General features: G+C 44.3%; 1 protein-coding gene across 1 annotated transcript; it reads left to right on the plus strand.

Annotated features, from left to right (window-relative positions):
* Window positions 1-3,514: 3,514 nt before the first annotated feature.
* Window positions 3,515-5,737, plus strand: LOC106408783. The gene is made up of 2 exons (XM_013849484.1): window positions 3,515-4,090; window positions 5,519-5,737. Exons 1-2 carry the CDS (start codon window positions 3,515-3,517, stop codon window positions 5,735-5,737), a joined length of 795 nt encoding a protein of 264 aa, XP_013704938.1.
* The last annotated feature ends 14,067 nt before the right edge of the window (window positions 5,738-19,804 follow it).

A 19,804-nucleotide genomic window follows, 5' to 3' on the forward strand; every position in this document is an offset into this window, starting at 1 on the left:
TCGGGTAGAGCTGTCAATGTCAGGATTGGGACACCGATCTTTCAAGGTTGGAATATCCACGAACTCTACCTGTTGTTCTAGGTCAGAAAGGACATCATCATCAATTTGGTGAATCCCAAATTGATTTTGCTCATCTAGAACAGAATGAAGTGAGTCCAGAGATTCTTTAATTTCAGCGAAATGTGGCCCATCTATGGAATCAATTCTTCTTCCTCGTTCTACGTCCATCATCTCGTAGGATCTACCCGTTGCTACATTCTTGATCAAACGCTTTGCATCTTCAGGGTTCCTGATACTGAAGCTCCCTTCACTGGTTGTGTCAAGCGTGATTTGGAAATGTAGGTTAACACCCCTGTAAAAGGTGTTAATAAGCTGAGGTTCTGAATAACCATGGTGGGGACATTCAAGTTGGTAATTCTTGAATCTTTCCCAGGCGGTTCTGAATGATTCTCGTGGATCTTGGCGGAATGTGGAGATTTTCTTCCTTACATCCTAGTAACGCGTCTCATCGAAGAAGTGATTAATGAAAGCACTCTTAATTTTCTTCCAGCAGGTTAGAGATCCTGCTGGTAGTTGGTCTAGCCATTTTCTGGCGTCACCCTCTAAGGAAAATGAGAAGAGTTTACAGTGATTATACTCGTCATTCATCATGTCTTCTAGGTATTTGATGTGATCGTGTGGGTGTTCTGAGACGGTTCCACGGAAAGGGGTCTAACGTACCAAGATTAGGTATTCGAGGCTGAGGCCAGATTTCTTGGTATCATCCTTGCAAAGGCAATTTTGTTTCTTTATCTATATTCGAGATTGAATTAATTTTAACAGGGATTGCAGTCCCTTGTTCATTTATGATTTGGCTAATTGCGTTGCTTAGTTGACCTTTAGTTTCACCTAGGACTACTTCTTCATTAGCATGATTGGTAAGAGAAAACATACCTGCTTCTGGTGGGGTATCATCGATCGATGTTTCCGTCGACTCGTCGATCGATGTCTGTAGTGCAACGTCGATCGGTGTCTGTACTGCAGCATCGACCGATGTCTGTACTGCAGCATCGACCGATGTTTCCGTCGACATGTCGCTCGATGTTGTTGTTATTCTATCGATCGATGTCCAGCCGAAATCCATGTCCTCCATCTTGAGTACATCTCTCAGCAGGGAAAGAAGGAAAACTTAAACAAATTCTATAACAAAATCTAAACTATATTCTAAACTTTAATCTAATGTTAATAAGAAAGAGTCCCCGGCAACGGCGCCAAATTTGATATCACTCAAATTACCCTAAGGATTAAATTACTCTCTCAAATAAGAGGTTAAGATGTAGTACTTAGGGATCGAATCCACATAGCTAGATTGATAGGTTTAAAGCAATAAATGAAATGGTGGGTGAGAAAGGCAGCTGCTCGATTAGTTTGATTTGAGGTTGTTAACAGTTGGGGACTTAGCTAGATTCATGGATATTCTCAGGTATGATAAGTAAATAATTGGATTTGTGTTTTTAGGGGTTTATTAATATTAATTGTTTTCGGATTCAAAATTAGTTATAATCAATTAGATTATCTAATATGGATCTCGGATTTCAACTTTCGTATGTTAATCAGAGAAAGTGTCGATCGATGATTCGTAAAGAATATCGATCGATACACGTTTCAAAATATCGATCGATACACCTTTCAAAATATCGATCGACAGAACTCTCGTTGCGTCGATCGATGCTTCTTCTAGAAAGCTTTACGAGCGGATTTGATGGTGTCCTCTAACTTAATATACCAACTCTCGTGTGTATCTAGTCAGTTAGATCATACTAGTTTATTTTCAGGTATTGAGTCAAGCAATGGTTTGTTCTCAATTAATCCTAAGATCCTAGTTTAAAGGGTGATCAATCCTAAACTTAGCTTTAAGAACAACTAGATGAAAAACTATATTTTAAACACCCTAGCAACAGTTTAAGTTAACAATACCTATATCATCCTATCGAGAAACCTAAATCTAACAATAAGACTACTCAGATATATTCATAAAGCACATGGTTATGATGGTCGGAATAATACTTAAATAAAATAACAAGAGTAAACAATAAAGTAAGTGAAAGCAAGGGAGTTCAAGATCTTCTCTGTTTTGTAGTTCAGATCTATCTCTCCAATCCTAAGCTCTCTCTTCCTCCAATGGTGTGTTGCTTCTCTCCAAAACTAGGTCTAAAAGGTCTCTAGTCAAGTCTGCCTGTACAATAATACAAAACCCTAATAATATAGCCTAACAGGCGGCCAGGAACTTAACATGTAATTATTGGAACTTTTTTGAAACTTGCAATCTTCTAATTTTGTCATTAACTCGCGGGTGGCTTCACCGTCGAGATATACTACGAGCTTTCCATCGATCGATTATGCTTGGTAATCGTCTGTCGATGTTCTGATACAATAATCGACTTTTCCTCTGTTTTCAGCAAAGCTCTCAAATAGTCTCCAAATTTCTCCAAATACCTCATTTTCCTCTAGTAAGTACCTGAACCTATAATTACTCTAAAAAGGGTCCAAATGCATATAAAAGACTCTAAAACGTATATAAACCATGGCTAAAAGTAGGTAAAATCCACGGCCTATCACTCGCCCGCCTACGAAGTCGAATGAAGACGCAGAAACGCGCGAAATGACTAAGGTTACTCGGACCTACGACGTAGAAGACGGCGAATCTGAGTCGGAACCTGACAAGGAAACACCCGAGGGAATTGCGAAGACGAAGTCCCTTATGTCTGCCTACCTGGAGCAGATGTTCTCCAAGAGGCTCGACGCCATGCAATCTATGGTGGAAAGGCTCCCAGGGGTAGCTCCCCCCCCCCCATCCGGAAAAGCAACCCCGACTCCTACGCCGATACTCCTTTCACGGATAAGATCACCCTGATCGAAATGCCAAGGAAATTCTACTTCCCCAGCATAAAGGCGTATGACGGAATCCCGAAGGAGTCGCCCGGAGCTACCATGTGCAAGGGATTCGGCTCACACCTGATCGGACCCGCCTTGCAATGGTACATCATTCTACCCTCCAGGTCCATATCCTCCTTCGCAATCCTCAGCGACAAGTTCGTGGAGGAATTCGCCAGCAACAGAGACCTGGAGAAAATTTCTGATGGTTTATACGAAATTTTCTAGCATCGGGCTGAACCCTTGCGAGGCAACATATCCCGCTTCAATCAGGAGAAGGTGGCCATTCCTGAATGCAACATCCCTACTGCAATCGATCTCTGCCTTCAAGAGAGGCTTGCTCCCCGACGGGGACCTCTATAAAGAGCTAACCAAATACCAGTGCAAGACCATGGAAGACGTGCTATCCCAAGCCTGGGCACATGTAAAATGGGAAGAAGATGTCGCCAGTGGTGCTAAGGTGCAGCTAAAGGAAGACCCCAATGCGGCCAGGCCGGACCAAAATGAGTGAGACGAGAGATCCTCTCCAAGACCAACCAAGGATTCCAGGAATAGAAGCCGAAGCAGATACCAGAACCGGCCGATCGAGAAGGAAGAACGTATGGCAGAGTCCACGTGGCCAGATATCTCTCACCTCGCCATCTCAAGGCCGGAGCTGATCAATGTTCTAAGGCAGATGGGTCAACAGGTCAAGTGGCCTCAGAAGATGAAAGCACCTGATTCTTTCCAAAACCCTGGTCTTTGGTGCGACTTCCACCACGACCACGATCATAAAACGGAGGACTTCGTCGCACTAAGGATTGAGCTCAACGAATTGCTCAAGAAAGGACACCTCAGGGACTTCCTTTTCGAGAAAGCCAAGAGCCATTTAAGCAAAGAGACGACAGGAAAGCCCACTGAAGCTGCTCCCGCCTCGAGTCCTCGACAGGACCGAGTAATCCATGTCATATCAGGAGGCTCGGAAATCAGCGGCATAAGCCACGGGGCAGAAAAGAAAAGCACTTGGAACGCCAAGCACGGCCTAGAGACAGCCAAGCCAAAACGCCTGCTTCTGGGTACGGATGAAATAAGCTTCACGGCCAAGGAGCAAGATGTTGGGGTCAAAATCGGTCAAGACGGAATCAGTGTTGGAAAGCTCTCATGCAGAATGTCTCTCTTTGAAAAGAAAGAAATAATAGTAAAAAAATAGCGGGAAAACCGAAATAGAGTTTCGTAACAACTCCGAAAAGGATTCACACAATAAGTCTTCGAGAAAGGTTACTCCGGGCCTTGGACAAACAGATCCTGAACAGAGAAACAACCATTGTCCAACTCACCCCTTCGGCGAGTTGGACTGAACGCACCGTCCAACTCGCCCGTTCGGCGAGTTGAACCAGTCCAACTCGCCGAACGGGCGAATTGGATCGAGCATGCCGTCCAACTTGCCCGTTCGGTTAGTCGGATCAACTAGCCTGCCTTCGTCCCGTCCTCGTAGCTCCCTCCTTCAGGATTGGATCGAACCTGCTCTTGTTTCGTCTCGATTGGAATCACCGTTGGAACTTTTCGATTTAAAAACCGTAAGAACTTGTTTTCTCGTAAGAGGTTCAAATTGATCATATAAAATGGCAACGGTTAACTAAACACCTCGAACTGCCTCCACTATATGAGAAAATTCGAACTTACTTCGGAATCGACGTCGTTTCGGAAGCGCTCTTTCGATAAATCGTAATAATGCTTAAGTCGAAAAACAGCCCGAAAGGATCCAAAACGCAGCGAGAAGCCCACTTACCATTTTATACAAAATCGAGCCCAATTGTTATGACAGTTTATCTTCTACTTCTCAGGAGAAGATAAATGTCAAGTTCGGAAGATAAATGTGAAGTTTCAAAAGATAAATATGAAGATCGAAGAAAAATGGAATATTTCCGCGAAGCGATAAACTCGACCGAGGGCAAAAAAGGAAAGAGCAAACCGCCTCCAGGAGGAGTATATAAGGACGTCGAGGTTGAAGAGGCAAAGGGACAATTCTTTTAGACTTAGAACTCTCTGCACTTAGAAACTTTTAGGTATTATTCTCGACATGTTCTGTTTCTATGACTTGCACTCGATTACTAGACGAACTTGCCTAGACAGTTCGATCTCTTGTTCTAGTATTTCAATCGAACTACGTTTGTCTTGATCCTCGAAAGGGGTACGTAGGCAGCCTTTCATAAGGCTCAGTCCGGAATCAAATCAAAACCTTTTTCGTATCTTTTTCGTCTTCTGTTATCGAGTTGCGACTCAACTAGGTTTAAGGTTTTAAGTTGCTAGAACTAGGTAATTTGCTGACCGCTCGTGCGGTCGAAGCTTTGATAATCTCTTGTAATGATCTTACGCGGATTCGAAATAAGATCTACCTTTTCTATAAACTTGTTTTGTTATCTTTTTATATTTTCCGCATTTATTTGGCCACTTATCGTTGGCTATCGCAGAGAATCCGGGACTTCAGGGAAAGTTAGGGTTTCCTGGCTTTCCTCCGATTACGGAAATCGACGGTGTGAATATCAGTTCCCGAGAAGAAAGGGTTCTCACCCCACATCATGACGCCCTTGTCATATCACTCACTATAGCGAATTGCCTGGTAAAGAGGATACAGGTAGATATTGGAAGCTCCGGCAACATCATCTTCCAAGCCGCTTATAAGGTTCTGGGGCTGGAAGAAAGCGCTCTAACTCGGAGAATAACCCCACTCATAGGATTCAACGGAAAAGTCAAGCAGACCGCTGGAGAAGTCACCCTCCCGGTGTATGCCGAAGGGATTAACATGTCAACCAAGTTCCTTGTCGTTGACTGTGAATCATCTTAGAACATGATCCTGGGACGGCCCTCGATTCACGGCATGGGAGCCGTCCCTTCGACTCTTCAGCAGATGGTGAAATTCCTTACACCCTCGGGCATAAGAGTATTCAGAGGGGATCAGGAGTATTCTCGCTCCTGCTACCAGACTACTTTGAAGGGAAAGACTAAGTTCTTATAGCAATTACAGAACAAACCTCCAGCTCATCACACCAAAAAATCCAGAGGTTTAAGAGATGGACGACGTGCCAATGATCGAAGGGGACAAGACCCGACACCTCAAGGTCGGTTCTTCTAACTATGAGGTCTAACTCTGATTAATAGACTCCCTCAGGTCTAACTATGATTTCTTCTCTTGGTCCCACGCAGACATGCCTGGGATCGATCCGGAGATCATCATGGACAAGCTGCAAGTAGACCCACTACATCAGCCCGTCAGACAAATAAAAGAGGAAGTTTGCCCCTGAAAGGGATGCAATCATCAACGACAAAGTTAAAAGCCTGCTCGGCGTAGGGTTCATTCGCGAGGTACAGTACCCGGAGTGGCTAGCCAACGTGGTCATAGTCAAGAAGAAGAACGAGAAGTGAAGAGTCTGCGTAGACTTCACAGACCTCAACAAGTCCTGCCCGAAGGACCCCTTTCCCCTGCCTCACATCGACAAGCTGGTTGATGCCACAGTCGGGCATCAGCTAATGAGTTTCATGGACGTGTTCTCCGGCTATAATCAGATACTCATGCGTCCGGAAGACCAGGAAAAGACATCCTTCATGACATCCAGAGGGATCTATTGCTACAAAGTCATGCCTTTTAGCTTAAAGAACACAAGATCAACCTACCAAAGGTTGGTGAACATGATGTTTGGAGACCAGATAGGGCGGACCATCTACATCGATGACATGCTGGTAAAATATCTTGAGGCCGAAGATCACATATCTCACCTGCAGCAAGCCTTCTCCACTCTCCAGAAGTACAACATGAAATTTAATTCAGCTAAGTGCTCATTTGGGTCAGTTCCTGCAAGTTCCTCGGGTACATTGTAACCCACCGGGGCATTGAAGGCAATCCGGAGAAAATCAGGGCCAGTCACTCAATTCCTTCCCCGAAGAACATCAAAAAGTTCCAAAATCTAACAGGAAGAATGGCAGCCTTGAGCAGGTTCATCTCCAGGCTCTCCGACAAGTCTCACGCCTTTTTTGGGACCCTAAAAAACCCAAAGGATTTTCAGTGGACAGAAGAGTGCGAATCTGCTCTCCATGAACTCAAGGCCTATCTCACCACTCCTCCTCTCCTATCCAAGCCACAGCTCGGCGAGGTCCTGCTCTATATCTAGCGGTCTCAGAGCATGCTGTAAGCGCCGTCCTAATGAGCGAGGAAGCAAGCAAGCAGCTACCAATCTACTACGTGAGTAAGGCTCTCCTGGATGCAGAGACCCGTTACAGCCATCTGGAGAAGCTGGTCTTAGCTCTGATAGTCCCTGCCCGTAAGCTGCAGCCCTATTTCCAGGCTCACTCAATCGTGGTCATCACTTCCTTCCCCATAAAATTGGTCCTCCCCAAGCCTAAAGTTAGCGAAATGGGCTGTGGAACTACGGGAATATGATGTGATTTTTCGACAAGCTACAGCTATACAAGTCCTGGCAGACTTTGTGGCCGAATTCTCCCCTGCCTTTCTCCCAGCTCTGGTGCAAAGGTACGCCTCCGAAGCGAAACAAAGGAAGAGGGATAATGGGTCCTGCATGTAGATGGATCTAGCTACGTCAGAGGAGCCGGGGCAGGAATAATGCTTACCTCGCCAATAGGGAATACGGCCTCAAGGTCCGTGAGGTGCAACTTCAAAGCAACCAACAATGAGAGCGAGTACGAGGCCTTAATCGCAGGGCTAACACTCGCCCATAAAATGAGGGCAGGAAACATCCAGGTCTTCAGCGACTCCCAGCTGATAATCAACCAGGTGCATGGAGAATAACAAGGAAAGGACGATATCATGATCCAATACCTGGCGGTCGCCCGGCGAGTCATCAAGAAATTCAAAAGTTACAAGCTCACACAAATCCTCAGGGAGCAGAACTCGCAAGCCGATGCCATGGCTAATCTAGGGTCCGCCCTCGAAACGAACAGCCAGATGAGCATCCCCTTGCTTGTGCTTCAATGGCCAGCCACCCTGGAGGAACCACAATCCGAAGATATCTCCGCTATCGAAGAGGACGAAACCTAGATGACATAGAAAATGACATTCTCCCGGAAGGCCGCAAGGAGGCCAGAAAGATCAAGAAGCAAGCCGCAGGGTATTGCATCTCCCAGGAGAAGCTCTACCGGAGATCCTTCTCCGGCCCATATTTGAGATGTGTCATGCCTCAAGAAGCCGCTAGAGTCCTTGTAGAACTAGATGAAGGAGATTGTGGATCCCACTCTAGCAGCAGGAGCCTGGTGCTCAGGGCCAGAAGGGCAGGCTACTATTGGCCGATGATGGCTGCAGACGCCAACAAACAAGCTAGACACTACGATCAGTGTCAGAGGCACGCTCCGGTTTACAAACTCCCTCTGGAAAACCTCAAATCCATAAGCTCACTGTGGCCCTTCAGAAAGTGTGGCATGGTTATAGTAGGGAAATTCCCTATTGCGCTGGGGCAGAAGGTCTTCCTCCTGGTAGTTACTGACTACTTCTAAAAATGGGTCGAAACAGAAGCACTCAGCCAGATAACAGACCTTCAGATCCGCAAATTACTGTGGATGAACGAAATCACTCGCTTCGGGGTCCCCCAAGAGATCGTCACCGACAACGGAACCTAGTTCACAAGCCACAACTTCAAGGAGTTCTGCAAGGGCTGGGGCATAAAGCTTACCTTTGCCACACCACGGCACCCCAGTCTAACAGACAAGCTGAATCTACGAACAAGAGCGTGGTCAACATGCTTAAAAACCGACTGGAGGGTTCTCACAAGAAATGGGCAGAAGAACTGCACGGAGTCCTCTGGGCCTACCGGACCACTCCCAAGACAGCGACACATGAAACTCCTTACTCGCTAGTCTACGGCTCTGAGGCCATAATACCCACAGAGATGCACGTGAGAAAAACGGTCTCAGGGTCTGCCTCTCAAGAAGAAAATGATGAACTGATGACGTTGAGCCTCGACATACTCGACGAAAAGAGAGAGGCTGCTCGACTAAGAAACTGGTCCAACCAGCAAGACGTCGCAAGGACCTACAACAAGAAAGTAAGAACTAGGACCTTCTGGCAAGAGGATTGGGTTCTACGGCGAGTAGAGAAAGCGACAGGGAAACTCGCCAACGGGTGGGATAGACCCTATAAGGTAATCGAGGTGCGGGGAGCAGGAACCTACAGGCTACAAGATAGCAAAGGTAAAATACAATCCAACTGCTGGAATGCCCTGCACCTCAAAGCCTATCATTTTTAATACGGTCTCCGGACCACGATTTCTAATATCTTACTATATACATTATGATTTCCTACTCCTATGTATGCTAAACGTATTCGGACAAAGCTTATAATAAAAATAGTTCCGACTATAAGGGTAGTAGGAAAATCATTATACTTAAAAGGGCATACGAGCTGGATCAGGTTTCCAGAGACCTCTGATCCTGGCCAACCCTTATCAAAAAGTGGCACGTCCACAGTGGCACGTCCAAAGAAAAAAAAATTGGTATGAGACATAAAGCAGGTATGTGTCTGCGCAAGCTTGAGTATGCGGTCAAAACTACCTAAAGCCCCGGTGCAGCCTAGGGCAGATCAGGGTCCCTAGAGTACCACATGTGAAAGTACATGTATTAAAACGCTACGTGCTATACAATACAGGGAACACTTGGTATACTTGCAAAAGTACTGTGAAATACAGGGAGCAAAAGTGCAAAAGTCCGGGAGCACCTCATAATATCTACTTATCTAGACGTGGAAAGCAGCAAAGTCCGACACTTGGGTCACTACACCCATACCAGCACCCCCTAAGTCGAATAGTGACTTCCTGCAAAAGTAGAATGCAGCATATGAACTTGATAGTTGGCAGCTTCCGAGCGGCAGAATGCGAGATCCGAACAGGTACCGGTAGTAGTCTTGCCTAGGAAGGCGAAGTACGGTCCCTGCAAAGCCAAATATTTTGGGTTCCCAAGGGAACTCCGGGTCCATATACAATCCCGAGATCTAAAGAGGAAACCTATGATTCCCCATACGATCTCGGGTCCTGTGTATAAAATCTAAGGAAGAACCTTCGGGTTCCCATATAGCCTCCGGGTTCCAAGCAAGATCTCAAGATCTAAGGAAGAACCTATGGGTTCATGTATGGCCTCATGTCTAAAGAGTGACCTCTGGGTTCCAAAAAAAATTCCATGATCTAAAACCTCCAGGATCCAACACGATCTTGAGATCCAAAGGGAAAAACTCTGGGTTCCCACATGACCTCAAGGTACAAATACAACCTCAGGGCCCCGAGATGATCTCATGATCTAAGGGAAATCCCCTAGGTTCTTACATGACCTCAGGGTCCAATTACGATTTCAAGAACCTCCGGGTTCCCATAGAACCTCCGGGTTCCAAATATGATCTCAGGATCTAAAGGAGAACCTCCGGGTTCCCCTACGACCTCCGGGTCCCCAAACGTGATCTCAGGATCAAGAAGAACCTCCGGGTTCCCAGATGACCTCTGGGCCCTTACGTATCCTCCGGGTTCCCTGACGACCTTCTGGTCCTTACATAATCTCCAGGTCTGGGGCAACCCCCAACATTCAGAAAACAACCTCGGGTTCTGAAAACGACTTCGGGATCTTCGCAACATTTCCTAACGCAAGACCTAAGTTCGATCCACTCCCAGGATCCCATTACCTAATCTACAAAGAGGACAAGGAGCGATCATATCCTACGAGTCTCACCTCAACCAAGAAACAAGCGGGGAGGGTCCTCTTAAAGATTCGAAGTACTACAGTCAGAGCATGCAAAGGAATAGGAAAGGGTGCATAAAAAACATAACGAAGAGCCGTTATTGCAAAAAAATCAAAAGGGGCTACAAAGAGACATTATTCGAACAAAGAGATTCGACAAAAGCCAGAGTTTCAAAAAGAAAAACAAAGGAAAAATCATTCGGAAAGAAGGGTCCTCCGAGAATAGTGAGCCCACAACAGATTTCGGGGTGGCGACCCGGGAAAAACTCCCCCACTGTTGGTCGATCCCCCCGGACAGGAACAGATGTCGGCGATACTCTTCTTCAGGATCCCAGTGCTCCACCCACTTCTCCAGCCATTCCTTCATGAGCTCTCATCTGGCCGATGCCCTCACCTGCTGAACCAACAGATCCCGGCGAGCCATCACGTCCTGCACCTGGCTACGGAGAAAGAACACCTCGCCAATCAACCTCCAGTGAGCATCCACCAATGCATCATGATTAGATACGGCTTTAGCACCCGATTAAGAGGTGGAAGATAAACCATTAACCGATGAAGTAGCCCTCGCCAATCTTGGCGGAGGGGTATAAAAAGGACACATTTTCCGTGTTTTAGCCTTCTGGTGCTCATCATAGATGGCGGACACCCAGAGCCTCACCACGTTCCCCGTGAGAAAGCAACGTAAGAAAAAAGAAGATGGAGTCCTATCATGTGAAAACTAAAAGGGGAGGGCTTACCCCAAATACGGCTGTGATGCAAGGCCTCCTTGCTTACCAGAAAAGTCACCCATCAGAATCGCAGGGGAACTCCCATTATAAGCTTCGCTACTGCTTCTCCAGCAAAGGAAACCGGACGAGATACATCTGATGGCAAAAAACCAAGCATCACTAAGAACGAGGTCCCAAAGGGACGATAAACTCAAGGCTTGAATAAAAGAGAAGAGCTTACCGACGGTACGCCAGGACGTAGGATATCCAAAGGGCTCCTGGATCTTCACGAATGCATACCGGTTGTTCCAACCATCCCCGAAGGGATAATTCCCCTAATACCCCTTGAAGGTTCCTCAACTAAAGGAGTGCCATCAAGGGATTGGAAATGATAGAACCCTGCTTTGTTCACTAGAGGGGAAGTAGTAGGAGTATATAATCTCATGTACCCCGACGGAAAATCCATGAAGTTCCCAGAGTACTTGGATAGCCATTAAAGTCCTCCAGGTTAGGGAAGTAAGTTGAGAAGGACAGAAACCGAAGAAAAAGGATACTTCACCTATAAGGAAAGGGATGCCGCCCCGGAAGCCCGCCTCCAGATACGCTTCATAGATAGCCACCTCACTTGCTCCTCCATCTGGAGCAAGTTCGAACTCGGATGGGCTCCTCATCCCCACTAAAGGATGAATCGCATACTTCCTCTGAATATCAGCAAGATCTCCCTCTCGGATCTCGGAACGGGGACCATCATCGAAGAAACCGGAGCGACACTGTCTCAGGGGCGCCATCGGGACCGCTTTACTATCAGCTTCTGTAACATCTCCCCAAGAAGGAATAGGAGATGAGAAAGGATCGGTGAAAAGACGACGTGGCCTTGAACGGCCACCCACGAGTGAAGACGGAAACGCAAGCAGTTCGGGATTCATCTTTCTCGTCCGGAAATCAGCACTGGAGTTGGATTGAGGCCGATTAGGAGATATCGTGAGCCCTATATACACCCGGATCACCCCTCCTCGTTGAGCCGGAAAAGGAAACAAGGATGTTTCCAAATATCCCAGAGAATCCTTGGTATAAACGACCATCATTAAAAAAGAAAACTCGGTTCTTGCAGGAGAAAGGGAAATCCTCACTAAAAAGGGAAATTTTGCAGAAAGATAAAACGGATATGTACCCCTTAAAAAAAGAGTCGACTTAAGTATCCTTCAAAGCGTCTGAAACCTTCAACAAAACTCATACCAGCCTCCAGATCTGCCTCTATGCGTCACGCTCAAATACTCAGGTCTCCTCTTCAAAAATCATCAGAGCTCCAGGCTCCATCATCTCCAAGTCACCGCTAAAAGCTCCGAGCTTCGTCATCTTCAACAAGAAATCAGCAGTTCAAGAGGATAGCGCCAGGCCCCGGTCTACTATAAGGAACCGATCCTCCCTCGAGTTCAGAGTATGGCTCCGGCCTGAGAGGAACCCGGGATAGTAGGATTACTGGAGCGATGTCCTGCCTAAGGGAAATCTGCTGAGAATGAGAAACTCCGGTTGACTTGAGTGCACATGTTATTCCCCGAGTTCGAGGACGAAATCGAGAAATAAGGGGCAAACTGTTGGGGAAAAATACTCAGGTACTGAATTCCTCTAGACCCCCGGCAGGATACTGGCCTCTGGGTCCCCGCTAAGAGACGCCCCGGGTCCTTGCTAGGAAGCACTCCGGGTCCGGTCCCAGGGACCACCCCCTTCTTCCGGGAAAAGGAAAACTTTCGATATGGAGAACCTTCCACATTTCCGAAATATGAAAGAGTTTAACCTACTCAAACCAACTCAGGCCGACCTCAAGACAACTAACTATATAAGGGGAGCCTAAAACCTAGAACAAGGGATTGACACTTCAAAACTTAGAGATTAGAGCTAGGCGGCTAGAACTAGGGTTCATACACCAATCTATTGTAGTTCCAGCTCTTTGATCTAATAAAACGTCTCCTTCAATCTTATTACTTGCAAACTAATACAAAACACCAGCCTTGTCCATCCTTCCGTGGTACTCACAAAGATCCTACACAAAAATCCCCTAACAAGACTGATGTTTTCGATCGATATCTTCTGTGGTAACACGGTAGGGTTGGGGTGGATGAGGGTGTCGAGCTGCAAACTCTTTGTGAGTCATGATCCTCGCTGTCTCGCACGATGCAACTGATTCCATAGAAGGTGTCGATCGATGCTGGACAAAATGTGTTGGTCGGTTCTCGGATGACTCAATCGGTCGATGTTCCTCTGTTGGTGTCGATCGACACCAGTGTGAACTGACGAAACTCATAGAGCTCTCAACTTCAAAGTCGCCGTCTTGAAGCTTCTCATGCTTAACAACTTGCCATAAATAATCATCTTTGATGGCACTCACATGGTGTTTTAGTACTTCTTATCCTTTACCATTGACAAAGGCCTTTTGCCTCTTAGCAACTTCTCATGTCTGAACAACATGCATATCCAACTTCTTCACATGTGTGATCAAAGAGAAAAAGTTTGTGTTCAGGTTGGTGTAGACAGCATCTATCTTCCATTGAAATCCACTGTCAGCTACTGCTGGCCTTGAAGAACTTGATCAAGCTTTTTTCAATATTGTTCTCCTAGGTCTGTGGTGGTGGATTCTTGTAAGATGAATTTATGTAGGGTCTGTTGTTGTTGTTGTAATTGTTGCTGTAGGGTTTCTGGTACTGCGAACTCTGGTTGTAGCCGCTTTTCTGTCCATTACCATAAGAGTTATTGTATCCACTTTGATTCCCAGACCTCTGATTCTGAAAACCAGTACCACTGATGAAGTTCACATCTCCCTCGTTGTTTCTATAAATGTCGATATCTAAAGCTTCTACATCTTCTGAAAAACTCACCTGCTTCTTGAGAAGCTTATGAACTCTATCCACCTTCGCCTTTACGTCATCCAACTGCTCCTTCCCAATAATAGTGGCCAAAATCTTCCTCTTAAAATAAGTGTTCTTCGTGCTGTTGCTGGATGACAAGTTCTCAATCTCACAACCTCTTCTGGAATCCTAGTGTTGAAGTTTCCCTCACTAGAGGTGTCTAGAGCCATCTGATATGCCAGCGCGATGCCTCTGAAAAAAGTGCTGACCCACTGCACTTCGTTGAATCCATGGTGTGGACAATCTCTCTGATATGACTTGAATCACGTCCCTCATCAAAGAAATTACGTAGGAATGCATTCTTCACTTCAATCCAGCATGTAAAAAGATCCTGGTGGTAACTGCTTGAGCCAGTGCGAAGCGTCTCCATCTTGTGAGTACTTGAAGAGCTTGCAAAGAAGATAGTCCTCAGTGACTCCATTGGCTTTAATAGTAGAAACCAAATCCTAGAACCGCTGCATATGGTCCATAGGATTCTCATGTTGGCGTAGTATTGATCTGGACGGTTGTAGTCAGCCAACATTATGAGTCGAGCAACTTGCACATTATCATCACCCACAACCTCAGCATCGACTGCAATGGTATCAACATAAAGATCAGGAATTCCAGCCCCATGATCATCTAACCTCTGACCTGCTGCATTACGCAGATGACCCTCCTGGTCATGTCTCCATTCTCGTCTCGCATCAGAACAAAAGTCGCAACCTTGTCTCGCGAACAGATGTCGATCGATGTTCGGGTAGAAGTGTCGATCGTCGGTGGCTCACAAGTGTCGGTCGACGGATCTGAGTTGTTGTCGATCGATACGGTGCATCTCTCTTTTCGGACTAAGCGTGCGGGATCTGAAAATAGCAGCGATTTTTCCTTGTTGCTTCTGGTACTGCTGGGCATGCACCTAAAAGAAATCAAGAAAAAAAATTATGAGAAAAATCAGTAACAATAAAACCTATACTAAATCTAACTAATAAGATCTAATGGCAATCGAAGCTCCCCGGCAACAACGCCAAATTTGACATCACTCAAATTACCCCAAGGAGTGACGTGTACTCTCTCAAATAAGAGGTTCAGTCATAGTACTTAGGGATCGAATCCACAAGGAGCTAAGCCACACAATAGATCCTAATCTGTTTATGATTTAAGTTAGGCAAACAGAGTAATTAATAAAGAGCAAGGGTGAACAAGGTAGTTGTTCAGTTGATTCATTGATTGGTTGAGGTTGTAAAATGTTATGAGAAATAGCTAGATTTAAGGTTTCAGGAAATCATGATTATAGTGATATAGATACTAAAGTTTTCAATCCTAGAACTCGAGTTCTATTTGCAAAGTATTCCATCTTCCTCCTGCGAATAAATCCTATTGACTAAGCCCAATATCTCAGCTGTCGCTTGTTGATATGGTTCCAACGTCGATTGATGCTATGAGATTAGGGTCGATCGATGTTTACCTAGGAAAGCTTTAGCGGGATGTTCGATAGGTTCACTAGTATTAACTAAATCAGTCGTCGCTTGTTTCTAGAAATCCTAGCTCAAGGAAAATTAATACAAGTAAAAGACCTTGCCGTCGAGTGCGCCTAATTATCCTAAGTTCACGGTTCTAGTTAGCTAGTCTAGAATACAAGCATTACAAGCAATTCCTTGAAGGAAATCTTTATCACCTTAGTGTATCTATATTTTGGACTAATCCCTTATAACCTTATTGTAAACCCTAAATCTAACAAAGGTAACTACTCAGACATAGCAAAGCAGAACATAGCAAATATTTGAATAGAATGCATAAATAAAATAAGGTAGAAAAACTGGAGTTCCAATACAAAGCTCTGAGGGAGTCTTGGATCTTCTCTCCAAACTACTAAAACCCCTAAATATGTTTTGATGTGAAAAAATAAAAGTATGAAAGTGTGTGTTGCCCAGAACAATGGCATAACACATAAATATTAGGTTAAAGTCAGCCAAGGGTGTTTCTGTAATTGATGTGAAACTTGGGCCATAAGTCGGTTGGGAACCAGGTCGGGCCTTGCACGCTTCGTCGATCAATATTTGACCCTGAATGTCGACTTTGGACTAGTTCGATGGACAGCTACAAGTTTCTTCTAGCTTTATCCCCAAAATTACCCAAAATTACCACATATCTCCAAAACATTCTTGGACCTGTAAGTACTCTAAAAAGACTCCAAAACATAATAAATAACTCTTAAAACACCTATATACCATGGCTAAAAAATGGTAAAATCCAAAGTTTGTCAAGGTGGTCTCATGTTCAAGTGTTAAAGCTGAATATAGGACCGTTAGGAAGCTCACAAATTAGTTCACTTGGCTCAAGGATCTTCTCAAGAACTTAGGCATTGAGTCAGCAAACCCAATCACATTGCATTGTTATAATCAAGCAACCATCCCCAATACATCCAATTTGGTGTTCCATGAGAAGAAAAAACACATTGAAATGGAAATTTATAAGAGGCAGATATGGTTCAACAAAAAGTGGATTTTGTAATGCCAGAAGTTCATATCAGCTAGCTGACATCTTTACCGAGGAAACAAGTTCGAAGGTATGTGAGAAATAGATCTATCTCATCCCGTATTTTTTAAGCCATAGAGCATATACTCTTTTTCCTTTAGTATAGTTTTGTCCTATGAGATTTTCTGTACGTCCGTTTTTAATGAGCTGGATCTTCATGGATCCATGTTTAACCTTCATGTCTCTATGGTTAAGTTTGAGCGGGAGGTTTAGACCTATTAACAAAACAAAAAAACTTGAAGAAACGAAGATTAACCGTTCATGTCCATACACAAGTATGTTTTGGTCCACAAAAATGTTTCGACAGTTTCTAGGTGTTGACTATAAGTGTCCTAGTCTTCTAGAAGGACTCCTAGCTGTTGAAAAGAAGAAACAGCTGTCCGTGACAAAGACAACAAGTCACATATCTCCCTAATGATTTAAATTCTAGGGAAGACAATTAGGACATGCCACTCAATCCCATTTGTCCTCTTTAAATAGCATGTACAACAAGAGTCACATATCTCCCTAATGATTTAAATTCTAGGGAAGACAATTAGGACATGCCACTCAATCCCATTTGTCCTCTTTAAATAGCATGTAACCTGAAATCTATTTGAATTAAGGAAATATTATCCTCTCTTCTAATATCTCTTTTGCTCTCTCACATGTCTACTCTCTCTTCTCTCTTGACCGGTTTCATCCTTCACCTATGTTCTCCATTCTTCTTCACAATGATCCGCAAATTTTAACAACATGAACTGTGGTGGACTGTTCTGGCCGACCTTTGTAACGATCCAAATCTCGGCCCGAAAAAAATTAGCCCAGTAAGACCCAATTACATTGCAGAAAACCCTAAAGTTTTCTTATTTAAGATGGAATTTCGTGGTGGCCTCTGATAGAGACTTTTGGGGATGGCAAAGCCCTGCCGGAACGTCACCGGAACAGCCACAAATAGCCACCATGAGAGAGAAGCCATCCTACCATCCGAAAAGAGAGAGTAGAGCAATGCAGACACGTTTTGGGTGAATAGAAGAACGATCGATTAAATATGAGTATTTCGAAGCTAAATTTTAAGGTTATGTTCTACACTCATAGATCTATGTGTATCAGAAAGCAGATCATCATTTGGAATTTTTATCTAAGAGTTATGGTTGTTTCTTTGGGACTGATGTCTACAGATCGGATCCGCGAACAGTCAACTTCATCAGCGTTTTACCGTTGATACAGAAGGAAACATGGAACGGGTGAGATATCATTGGAAATATCTCGATGCCAGATTTTCAGATCATCAATCCGATCGTCAAATCGACGTACGGTTAGAAAGTTATTGACGTTTCTTTATGGTGAAGAATAAAGCTGTTGAGTTGCAGAGACAGTTCCGACCAGTCACGGTGTAAATGAGATAAGGTCGACAGAACAAAAATCTTTCAGTCTGTAAATTTTTCGGTAAGTAATTAATTCTCTTATCTATCATATCCTGCAAGCGGATCATTATTCCGAGTTATTTTCTGAGAGTTATGCTTGTTTTCGTGAGAGGTGTTGGTGCAGTTTGCGTTTACGACCAGCCTGGAGATGAAGCTACTTTGGTTAAGCAAATGGTGTCCGATCGGAGTAAACTTGGTATCTATGGATAGAGGACATATAGGACTACATTATGACCGGAGGGATATAAAAGTTAACGGTCAGTTCTTAAGTTATTCATCTGTTTGGTCTATGGTTCAGCTCTGCCAGAATATCATATTGATCTAATTTCAGAGAGCTCCGGAGTTGCTTTGTTAGAGCCGTCAGGGTCCATTCGGCGTTTCCTCAGGTTTCTTCATAAGCCATGGCAAAGGTGAGGGTCTATTCCGTAAATCCCGTACCGGTGTAGAATTCTCTCTATCGTAGTTTAGATTTCGAACCATGATCCGTCTGTTTGAATTGAGTCTTGATTGTTAGTTAGTTCATTCATTGTAAACTCGAACTAGGGGTCTAGATGATTCAACCTTTGATTGGATTGTGTGATGTTAAGAGATGCGATATATATATGTAGGTATACATAGTTATTAGTAGGGACTATGTGCGCGGGCGGGGGCTCAGAGATGTTTGGGCTAGCGACGCTAATTTGATTGTGCGGGCAGGGGTTCAGAGACGTCTGGACTTGCGATGTTACTAGTGCGGGCGTGTGGTGCAGAGACGTTTGTACCATGGACGCTACTTGAGAGGGCGGGGGTACAGAGACAGACTGTACTAGCGACGCTACGTATTATATATCCATATGAGGAGATGCGGGGTGTATGGACTAGCTATATGCTATCATCGCACTGTGTGTGTTTGTGTATGTGATGCTTTAGGCGTCTTGTTTGTTCATGTTAGAGCTAAACTTTCATAGTGTGAGTTCTATTTACTCAAGTCAGTGGTTTGCGTGTTTAGCATCCCATACCTCACGGAGTAACTCCCCTGTTACTCACCCCTCCTATTCCTTCTCCTTTAAGATGAGACTGACGAGTAGGAGTGATTGCTATCGGGCTGGTGCTTTGGGAATTTTATTTCTTTCTTTTTCAGACTTGCGGATTTTATGTTTTTATCGATATTTTCGGGATTTATTATGTTATTTAGAGTTATGGCTATTTATTGGATTTACGACTTTGGAGTTGACTTTTGAGAAGTAATAAATGGAGATTTCAAATTTTTTATTTATTTAAGTTATTTCGAAAAATACGGGTATTACAACCTTCTTGATGAATAGAATGATTTTTATAAGCAATTCGGAACATTTACAAAAACATATATATTAGAAAAGACACGTTTAAAATGGTTTTTTTTTAAGCCAAAACGTTGTTTTATTAATTGAAATCATATGTTACAAGAGTTTGCAAAGAATATATGGACAAGAATGATAAAGATTGCACTACAATGGAGATGTAACTGCATTATGGCTTCGAATGGTGACATACCACGCCGCTGCGCACTGCCAAAAATAGTAATAAAAATATCTACATATACTTATGTATTTATACGTTTTTACTACTATTAGAACCGCACCGCAATTGTTTTGCAGTTGTTCTGCACTTTACCATTCAGACCCTTTGTTTAAAAAAA

Source organism: Brassica napus, chromosome C7 (assembly GCF_020379485.1).
Source record: "Brassica napus cultivar Da-Ae chromosome C7, Da-Ae, whole genome shotgun sequence".
Lineage (NCBI taxonomy): Eukaryota > Viridiplantae > Streptophyta > Magnoliopsida > Brassicales > Brassicaceae > Brassica > Brassica napus.

What these genes read in the sequence shown, in the direction of transcription:
- LOC106408783 (XM_013849484.1), top strand. Translation starts at nt 3,515, where the DNA reads ATGGCAGAGTCCACGTGGCCAGATATCTCTCACCTCGCCATCTCAAGG. An exon ending in TTGAAAAGAAAGAAATAATA is followed by an intron (nt 4,091 to 5,518) that starts GTAAAAAAATAG and finishes TGCCTGGTAAAG; the next exon opens with AGGATACAGGTAGATATTGG.